We start from the raw sequence: 10,686 nt of genomic DNA, 5'->3' as shown, positions 1-10,686 counted from the left end.
AACCTCTTTGTCAAGGATTCAGTTAATCCCGTATAATGTTTCCTTTGTCCTTTGGTATGTTACTTGTCCAAGATTCGATTGTCGGTATCTCTATACCTATGTCAATCTCGTTACATGCAAGTCTCTTTACTCACCCCATAATACAAGATACGTGGCTAACTCTTTAGCCACATTGCTTGCAAGGCTTGTTTGTGATGTTGTATTACCGAGTGGTCCCCAAGATACCTCTCCGTCATACAGAGTGATAAATCCCAGTCTTGATCCATGCTAACTCAACGGACACGTTCGGAGATACCTGTAGAGCACCTTTATAGTCAGTCAGTAACGTTGCGACGTTTGATACACACAAGGCATTCCGCCGGTGTGAGTGAGTTACATTTTCTCATGGTAATAGGAACGTATACTTGACATGCAGAAAACAATAGCAACAAAATGACACGATCACATGCTATGTTTATAGTTTGGGTCTTGTCCATCACATCATTCTCCTAATGATGTGATCCTGGTATCAACAAACAATGCTTGTCTATGGCTAGGAAACCTTAACCATCTTTGATCGACGAGCTAGTCAACTAGAGGCTCACTAGGGACATTGTTTTGTCTATATATCCACACATGCATTTATGTTTCCATTCAATACAATTATAGCATGGATAATAAATGATTATCTTGAAACATGAAATATAATAATAACTATTTTATTATTGCCTCTAGGGCATATTTCTAACACATACCTTGGTCGTCGAATCCCACGAGGTTGATCCCCTTCTAGCAAGTGGAGAGGGGGGTCGCGATTCGTCCGAGCTTCCTCCGGAGACAACTACAGGGACCTCCGATGCCGCCTGTGACAGAGCGGGTTGCGGCCAAGTGGCGTGCAATGATGGAGGAGGCTTTATCCGGCTCATAAATTGCCGATGAACATCTCACCCTTATTTGGTGCAATTCTACAAAGCATTCAATCCATTGATAGCGGATTGAAGGGAGCCTTCAGCGGTTTGTTGGCAGGTTTCAAGGTAAACCATGTAGTGTTAGACTTATTTATAAGATTTTACATGCCTTATTGGTATAATAGCCCCCGAGCCATGGGTGAGTTGAAAAACTTACCTGTGGCTCAAAAGAACTTATAGTCATGAACAAAAACAGTCTAGGGACCCTTGAACTATAACAGCTCAGGGGGTACTTCGGCCGAATGTCCCAGTCCCGATAGCTCGAGTTCTTATTAATCCATAACTTGTCTCGCATGCCTCATCCTAGGTTGTGGCCACCAATGCCCTTGAACTTGCAGAGCTGAACCAGAAACTCAAGGTTTCTGATGAAGAGCATATCCTTCTTAGTAGTCGGCTCGACAAGAAGCAGGGTAAGCTTCATGTGTGCCGCTAAGACTCTTGTTGTAGTTAATAGTTTAGTGTCGTCTCACTTTGGTATATGACATCTTGATTCTGATTATGTGAGCAGCTATGGACGCGGAGTTTGAGAAACTCAAGGCCGAATTGGAGAAGGCCAAGTAGGAGGCCCCGCTCACAAGATGGTGGTCGAACAGACAGTCGCCAAGCTAAGCCCGGTGAAGGTTGAGAGCGGCGGGCACAAGGATAGAGTGGTTGAGGTCCAGCAGGAGCTTCAAGATGCGAGCGCTAAGAGCGAGGCCTTGGAACAAAAATCCAAAGAATAAGCAGCTAAGCTATCCAAGTCGTCCTCCGAGATCAAATCGGAGTGGGTAGAGAGGCAGTTTTTCAAAGAAGAAGTGTGCCAATTCAAGAAGATTACGGATGGTAAGCTATTTTACACTCTAAAGTATGTATATGTATATCCGTATGTAGTTTATAATGTAATGTCTTATAAACTTAAATTTATGAACGGAGGAAGTAGTTCATTTGAACCTATCATGTAGAGGTGGCAAATCCTCGTAGCCAACTATGAGTGAAGAAGATTTACTCCCACGATGACCATTAAAGGAAAAACTTCACGCTCTCGTTGGTTCATAGGATAGAATATTATGGGAATTTTTTCACATTATGGGAATGTTTTCCATTAAGGTCATGCTAGTGTTTATTTTCACAAGAGGATTTGTGGCACGCACGTGCGGGGCACCGAGTAGCTCGCCCATTCTGTTTCTTTTGGCTTTCAATTTTTAAACCTTTATGTCTTTTGAATAAAAAGTTCAAATTAAGTAATGTTTTCATATTCATGTTACTTGTATCTAGGGAGATCCATTATGAATATGTTTTTATTTCTTTTCAAAATAAATGTTAAATTCCAACTTTTAAAATTTGGTACAAGCGACCGACAAAATTATGATTTTTTTTGCCTACGTTCGATAAAAATATGCTTTATAATTTTATCTATGAAACTTGATAAAAGCAAACGAGAAAACTCAAGTCGTTGACCAAAATTATAAGTTTCCATTATTTAAACTTAAAACTTATTGTACTCTTAGGCCTCTGTCAATGCAAGCCTCTTAGCGCAGTTTCAAGGGCATTTTGCTTATTTGATACTGTATTTAATAAAGAGAGATAGTGAGGTTGTATCTTAATTAACATACAACCTTAACACGTGGTCATAGACAAAAAGGAGGTACTAACCCGATCACATGCATGCATGAGCCACAAATCATTAAATTTAGATACAACACATAAGACTGGCAATAATGGGGAGTATCATATAGTAGTATCATGCATATGATATTATTGTATGATACTATCCTCATAGTGCATAGTATCATAAACTAATATCATAGATGTCCTTATTTATTGCCATGCATGACACATAGTAGCATAGCATTTAACATGTTACGGTATCTACCTATGTTACTCTAACTCTCTCTCTCTCTCTCTCTTCTTTAATTGTCTGCCACATCAGCATGTTTGCTATTCCTAAGTGACAATTAAAGAAGAGAGGGGGTTGGAGTAACATAGGTAGGAGTAGATACCATAACATGTTAAATGCAATGCTATTATGTGTCATGCATGTCAATAAATAAGGTCATCTATGATACTAGTTCATGATACTATGCATTATGGGGTAGTATCATACAATAGTATCATATGGGTGATACTACTATATGATACTCCCCACTATGACCAGCCTAAGGTTGTCTGCAATGGAGTATTATAGGTAGTATCATGCATGTCAACTAGACAATTTCGATGAGGTGGCATAGAATTAAATGAAGAAAGGGAGTATTGAGTATCATGTCATGATACCGTATCATATTAAATGATGTGCTATTATGTGTTTTTATGATAATAAATGAACTATTCTATAATACTAACATATGATACTATGCATTACGGATGTAGTATCATAGACTAGTATCATATGTATGATACTACCATTACAACCAGCCTGAGATACAACTCATTGTACTAGTTGTTTTTATGTTTTTATTACACATATGATTACGTGCTAAGAGACGATGCATCGACACATGCCTCACGTGTGACCTAACTACTTTACGGATGACGAGTCAATCAAACGGCTAGACATGGCTTGTCAGGTGTGTGTCCCTGCGAATTTCCATCTCATTTGCTTTGAAATGCGAAGGACAAAGACCAATCTTACATAAGAATAATAGGAATCCAATCCTGCAAACCGAATGGCTCTAAAACAATTCTAAAAAAAATCTTATCCTATACAATTTCGATGAAACTTCTCCAAACCAAAAACCAAAGGAGGCCTCGTTGCCGGTGCCTGATACGAATGCCCCATGCTCTCATTTGGTTCCCGACCTTTTCGAGCGAGACGTGGATGATTGCGTTCGTTTAAGCCAGCGTGCGTCTGTGATACGTACGCGGATGGCATGGATGATGATAGCGTCACGACTAGATTAGTGCAATAGTGGAGCACGCGCGATGGGGAAAGCAAAGGAAGAAATCCCGTCTGCACGCGTGCGCCCGGCCGACTCATCAGCCGATCGCCATGATTAGCCACTCAGTTTGGCCAAGTGCATCATCGGTTGGTCGGTCACTCATGCGTCGCCTTTTGCCCGGCCGCCGGCTACCGGGAGGTAGTATCATAGGAGGAGGCGGCTTTGGGCACTACCAAGTGCTTGCTTCATATTCTGTTTTGCGGCGTGCCCTGGTTAAGGGTATACATGACCAACGATCGGCTTTGTTTGTTAATACTGAGTTGGATGGACGCGAACAAGTGGCATATGCCTAAGTGCCAACCCTGTTCACGTACCTACCAACGCGCGACCCTAAATGATCCAACCGCATTAAACGGATATAAAACACGGTTAACATATGGAAGCAAATGGACAAATAACTGTTTTTTGCCGATCTATTTTCAACCCGAATTCGGACCGCGTTTGCGTTCAGAGTGATAGCGGTCAGAAGGGCGGGACACACATCATTGTTCTCCCCTGGCCTGCTCGTTGGTGTCACATACGCCTTTTTATCTTCCACTCCCCTCCTTTCGCCCCCCTGCCATCTCCGTCGTCGCCCGCTGGTACCCGTTTTTCCCGGCCGCCTTCCTCGCTTACTTGCCAGGCCATCTAAACCACGACCACAACATGTCATAGCCGGCCCACACAAGCGTTTTGGAGGAGTTTTTGCCGGTGTTCGCGGATCTTCCAATTCAAAGAAAAGCTACGCCCGTCGACAACGCCCATCCAACCTAACACCTTCCGGCAGGTTGCTGCATAGCCGCAAGGCGGCTCCCGACAACGGGCGTGCTGCCTATAGGGGAGCTCGAGGTGCTCTTACATCACTACGACTGCAAGGTTCCATAATTTTCTTACAAGGTACCATGGATAGTGGGGATGAGTATTTTTTCCACAACTTCATTTATTCGTCGGATGATTCGTCCTTGGATGATGAAGACGCTGAGGTAGCTGCATTGGTCATTTGTGACCACATTGCTAGGCAACGACCTCGGTTCAAGGGATCAATCTCGGGTCATGCTCTTGCCTTAAACCGCAATAGGGAGAGCGGCCACACCCTGCTCTCTATGCCTACTACTTTAAGAATACCGCGCCTGACAAACCACATCAATTCCGTCGCCGCTTTCGTATGACGAGACATATGTTCAATCGTATTCGGAAGAGAGTGGTAGGACGGATATGGAGCATGCTTTTTGGTGTTATTTAATCACGATGGGGTATCATTCGAAACCCTGCACTGACATAAAGCACCCAGAAGATTTAGAAGGTGGTGACTGTTTGTGTGATCATGCACAACATGACATGGAGAATGAGCATGATGACATCATGTATGACCGAGGATTTGATTTTTAGTATGAAAATGTTGAGCCTGAGCACCAACAACGGATAACCTTTGAACAATTTATCCAATTTAATCGTGAAATGCATGATTGACATACTCATATGAGTTTCGGGATGACTTGGTTGAGCACATATGGACTCACATTGGCAACCAGTACATGTATCGGTTTATTTACGTTTTATTTATTCAAGACAATTTTGATTGGGTTGTAAAACTGTTTGAATGTGTTTTTATTTGAACACTGGACTATTTTATTTGTAAAACTATTTGAAATGTTTGATTTAATTGGTTATTTGCATAGTCCTAGGGCATTTCCCTGGATGTGAGCGCACGTTTGGCACGTCAGAATGTGAAGAGACTAATTATGTATGAAGAAACAAAAAATCTCTCATTTTAGACGTGAATAGATTTCTTTTTATTTCAAAATAGAGGTTTTTGTCTTATGGGGATCGATGCACAAATTTTTGGAATCCGGTACCAACAAGTATAGTTCCTCCTCCCGTCGATCTGGGACATTTCCCATGATTAGAACTCCCCCGTCCTTAGATTCGGGAATAAGGAAATTCGATGATACGCGACGATATAATAAAAATGACTACTCAACAGAAATAGATTATTTTTAAGTGCAGATTTTCAATGCAATTTGTCTATTTCGTTTCGAGAAAAAAGCCAATGTTGACACCTTTTTTTTTCGAGTCTACAATACAAATCTTGTTGCAAAGCACTTTTATTTACGGCTTTGGATGATCAAAAAGACACCGGTGAACATCCATTTTAGCGGATCCAGCCCTATTCTCCATCCTGACCTAATCTACTGCCTAAACTTCATGCTTTTTTTTTGTGGAAGACGGAACTTCATGCGAATCTACAGACCCGACTTATCCACGAAAACAGACGGAGGCCGACCCATTGCCCTACTCAAATGGATAAAATTTTAAAAAAATAGACGTTCGTTTGAGTCATGCGTTGGAGTTGGCCTAAGCACGAAACACGAAACATGAAACATGATGGGCCATGTCCATTACAGTACTACTTCCCATAACATACCGTGTACATATATGTATAAAAACCGTACGTACAGAGGATCCACATCATCATCATTCTATACTGCTACGTGCTTTACGCATAATAACATCTGAGATTCCATGCACGTGAAGTGAAGGGCAGAGTGGTGCAGCGTCCGTTCCTCACGCCTTGACTTTGGCCAAAGGGGCACGGGCCGGGAGTTGCTGACGAGAAACACGGCAAACACATACAGTACCCCCAAAGTTCAGAACCGTCACAAAACAATAAATCCTTGAGCAACGAAGAGAAGGAAGGAGAGGTTTGTTACACAAGTGACTGTATACCTGGTAGCAGGAGATGAGGGAGGTGACGAATCCGAAGGCCCCGGTGACCCTTGGGGTGACCTTCTTGGGCGCCAGCTGCAGCAGCCCCACGGCCACCACCACGTCCATGCCCGCCTTCACCAGCGCCAGCAGCCGGTCGTCCGACTGCTTCATCTTCCCCAGGTACTGCTCGTCCTACGTACGTACGTACGTACAAGGTCACAAAATCACAGCAAAATCATGTTAGTTTCAGACGCATCGTGTCGATCGTGGGCGGCAGATTTAAAATGATACTACCAGTACCTCGTATTTGTCAGCGCCCCTGAGCTCCTTGGCGCGCTTCCTCATCGCCTTGGATAGCCTCTTGAGCTCACCAAGCTGTGCAAATAACACATGTGATCAGCTAAAGCATGCTACTACATATATCGCGTGCTATCTCTAAGAAACTACTCCAAATATTTCTACTTTTGTACTATTTCTTCTCTACTACACATATTTAGGTACGGTAGAGATTATTCGAAGCATGTGCATGCATGGAGTTCCCATGAGATGAAATTGTGCAGATATATGTATGTACCTCAACTAGGCTTGCACAGACGGAGGAGGCCATCCAGCAGTAGAGGGATATCCTGGCGATGCGGTCCGTGCGCTCCTTGTTCTACCGACAGCAACAGAAAACCCATAAGATAGAATGGACCATTTTAGAGGGCAAGACGCTTGAATCCCGGCAACGAACCTGGTAAATCCCCGATCTCCCTAGCCACACGAACTGGTCCAGGAACAAGAAGGTCGACAGCAGAGCATTCTTGGACTGCAGTCACAGAAACAATTACCAGTGAGTTCATCATCGTCAGTTCGTTACTCGGAGGGCCGGACTACCTACCTTCCCAAGCAGGACCAGTGTGAGAGGGGTGCCTTTGGCGGCTGGGCTGATGAGAGCATGAAGATCGTTCACCCACTGCAGGACCAAAACCAAATTAACATAACACTGCGATGGAGAAGTAGCTAGATTATCATGGTGCGAGTGCGGGCGTGAGTGCGCGAGAGAGCTGACCTTGAGGAGCCTGAAGACCTTGCGAGCCAAGGTGGTGGACTTGTCGACGTTCTGCGCGGTGCCTGGCTGGCCGTTGCTGATGAACTTGGAGCCGTACTGGATGGCCCTGCAGATCTTGTCCCGAGCCTCCGCCTTGTTCAGGTACAGCACCGCCAGGCCCAGCTCCACCCTCGTAGCCTCCAACGAGCCCATCTTCCTTCCTGCCCTCTGAATCAACTTCGAAATTAATGGCACGAAATTCATAAAGACAACCAGAGCTTATCGCAATCTTCTACTACGGAGTAGTATTGACTACGCGTGATAACTTGTGAACTCGGTCCAAAGCATCTCGAAATTCAGAAATACCCGTGCGTGACAACAAAATTCAGAGAACCGGAGGCCGAAGCAGACACCAGCACGTAATCTCCTAGCCCTACTAGCCAGAATTTCTCTAGGAAAGCAGGGTGTAATTTCTTGAAAAGAAAGCTAGGAACTGAAACAGAAGCGAGCGGAGCAGGCCGGGAAATGCACAGAAAGGCTGACAGCCAGCAGCCCATTGCAACACTGCATCAGCAGGAAATTAGGCACAGGGAACGGCTACACAAGCCGGCACGGGAGTACGCAAGCCGAAGCATCAATAGGTTATAGATAGGATGGATTATGACGAAGATGCATGATGGGCAGTGCAATTACCTTGGTAATGACGGACCGGGGAGAGAGAGAGAGAGGGAGATGGAACTGCTTTCTCCGGCTGCTGGGGAGGGGAACTGGAACTGCTTTCTCCGGCTGCTGCTACTGCTGCTTCACCATCCGATTTTTGTGTGGACTGAGAGGAGATGAGCCGTGGAGGGACGGACGGGGCTGGCTCCCTCTCCTCCGGGCTGATGAGAGACGGACGGGTTTGGATTTTAGCCCTCCCAGTGCGTGTGGCTACGCCCACACGACACGACACCAGGCCATGAATGGATTTAGTGATAATTCGCCAGTGGGCTGCAGCTTAGATACATAAAAACTTTTTATTTCTTCTTACTAAAAGGGCCTCACATATACGAGTATTTATTAATACCAGCAGTACATACACGCCCTTGTTATAAGAAAAAAAATAAAGAAAATACATGGAGAGCTAAACTGATCATACGCCGGGCCAGGCTTGCAAAAGCTTGATCCTGAAACTACAAGCTTGAGCCCAGCCCAAAGTCCAAAATTAACTCTCTTCTCAAGCTCGAGCAAATCTTGAAAAGTGTTGGAAATATTAGCGTTTTTTTGATTGATTTAGTCCAGAAATAAATCATGAGCATAACATCAACCGTGTTAAGCACATACTGATTTGGTCACATAAGTACATATTACGCAAAGCTATAGACGCATCTACACATAAATCGGGGCTTCCGGTGTTTAGACGGTGGCGTGCTCTTCCTCGTCGTTGGACGTGTTGATCCAGAGCCAACATTCTCCTTCCCTCATGTTCTGCTCGCGATGAGGACCTCTCCATCTTCGAGCTATGCTTCTTCCTATCGATCCTTTTTTAGCTTGGTGTGTCTGAGAGCATCTCTAGCAGATCCTGTAAAAGAGCGACCCGCAAAATGAGTTTACAGGTCGCCGCGAAGCAATTTTGCGGGGCCATTTCGTGCGCCAAAGATCAGACCCGTATATGAAACTGTAAAATTTGAAAAAAGGGTTCGCGGGTGAAACTACATCATGGTTTTCATCAAATTACATCACGGTTCTTCATCAAACTATATCATCCTTCATCAGCGACCTACATCAGTTCTTCAAACTACTACTAGGTAGGGGGGCTGCGGGCCGTGCAGCGTACCCGAGCCAAGGCTACCAAAAATGACGGGTGCGGCGGCGACGACGCGGTGGAGGAGCCGGAGGAGCTCAGTCCTCGTCGGAGTCGGGGTCAATCCAGATCTTGTCCTGCTCGGCCTTCATGACGCGCAGGTCCGCCTCCTTGGACGCGCTCGCCTGCGACGCTGTGACCCCTTGCTCGAGGAAGATCTGCTCGATCTCCAGCTCGCGGTGGTTGTGTGCGGCGTCCTCCGCCGCCTCCCTCACCGAGCGCTCCATGATGGCACACATGAGGTGATCCTCCTGCCCCGGGGGAAGTAGTCCTCGGGGCCGATGACCCCTCCACACGGCGGGACGACGTCATCCTCGAGCTTAACGGCGTGTGACACGAGCTCCTCTGGCCTTCTCTTCATCGGAGTGATGGTCAGCGAGGATGAGGCGTCCGCGAACGAACTCCCACCGGCAGAGGAGCTGAAGGAGCCGATGCATCAGGTCGCGAGATCACGCTCGTACTTCTCGAGCTCGCGGCGTTCGAAAGCCGGCGGCCGTAGTTCAGCCACCTCCGCGATCCCCGCTTGCGTGCGGCGTCGGAGGCACAGCAGCGACGACGCTCGGCGTCATTCCCTCCATTTCCGTGGCCGTCCATGGTCGGGACGGCCCGCTATGGGTTTTTGTCTCGCCGGCAGCGGGAAATTAGGGCGGAGTGGGAGATGAATCATGGCGGAGCTATGGCGGCGGATGATAGGGTTTTGACACGTATCAGTGTTATGAAACCGCGCATATGCCGGTTGGGGGGGTTCTTTTCTGGGCCGTGGTAAAAAATTGCGGGCCGGATACGCTATACGGAGTGTGTTCTGGCCACTAAAACGGGTCGAACCCGTATACTCGCCGTAATTTTGCGGGTTCGGTCCTTTTATGGGGTCTGCTAGAGATGCTCTGAGGCTTGTGAGCTGCTTACCAACGCCCATGTATCTTGTTGTTTAATTTATCTTTGTGCTGGCTTCTAGTATGTAATCATGGTCCATTGATGACTTTGTTAATTCAAAGTCGGGCTCTTATGGAGCCTTTGTTCCAAAAAAACAATAGACATATCTACAAGTAACGCTAGTACAGCTAGCACACAAATAAAAAAAGAGCAAAATAAATGCGTTATACTCTCTAGTAGGCCAGGCAGAAGTCACGGTGGAGACAATGGCCTTCATCTCGGCTTCAAGTTTCTCGACGGTGAGTCGGTCAGCTTCGGTGCCATGGCAGTGACGAAAGCGACACGGGTGTAGACGTTGTAACGGACGTGGACGAACAGTGGCGAGTG

General features: G+C 45.9%; 1 protein-coding gene across 2 annotated transcripts; it reads right to left on the bottom strand.

The window, feature by feature from the left end:
* Nucleotides 1-6,255: 6,255 nt before the first annotated feature.
* LOC123449914 (peroxisomal membrane protein 11-1) lies at nucleotides 6,256-8,488 on the bottom strand. 2 transcript variants are annotated; one of them, XM_045127282.1, is made up of 8 exons: nucleotides 8,277-8,488; nucleotides 7,605-7,811; nucleotides 7,434-7,508; nucleotides 7,287-7,361; nucleotides 7,128-7,208; nucleotides 6,854-6,928; nucleotides 6,572-6,745; nucleotides 6,256-6,451 (listed from the first exon to the last, which is right to left on the bottom strand). In XM_045127282.1, exons 2-8 carry the CDS (start codon nucleotides 7,794-7,796, stop codon nucleotides 6,410-6,412), a joined length of 714 nt encoding a protein of 237 aa, XP_044983217.1. In that variant the 5' UTR covers nucleotides 7,797-7,811; nucleotides 8,277-8,488; the 3' UTR covers nucleotides 6,256-6,409. The 2 variants fall into 2 exon arrangements, with proteins under 2 accessions (XP_044983217.1, XP_044983216.1); XM_045127281.1 differs by lacking the exon at nucleotides 8,277-8,488 and having other exon boundaries at nucleotides 7,605-7,838.
* Nucleotides 8,489-10,686: the final 2,198 nt, after the last annotated feature.

The sequence above is a fragment of the Hordeum vulgare genome, chromosome 4H (genome assembly GCF_904849725.1).
Source record: "Hordeum vulgare subsp. vulgare chromosome 4H, MorexV3_pseudomolecules_assembly, whole genome shotgun sequence".
Taxonomy (NCBI): Eukaryota; Viridiplantae; Streptophyta; class Magnoliopsida; order Poales; family Poaceae; genus Hordeum; species Hordeum vulgare.
The sequence above is the reverse complement of the archived record's forward strand: the minus strand, read 5'-3'. Positions and strand labels throughout refer to the sequence as shown.

Bases quoted from the DNA above. Each gene is read 5' to 3' on its own strand.
- LOC123449914 (XM_045127282.1), bottom strand. From the start codon at position 7,796: ATGGGCTCGTTGGAGGCTACGAGGGTGGAGCTGGGCCTGGCGGTGCTG. The intron at 7,509-7,604 runs GTCAGCTCTCTC...TTGGTCCTGCAG, and splicing joins AGGTCTTCAGGCTCCTCAAG to TGGGTGAACGATCTTCATGC. The intron at 6,746-6,853 runs GTACTGGTAGTA...GTACGTACGTAG, and splicing joins GGGGCGCTGACAAATACGAG to GACGAGCAGTACCTGGGGAA.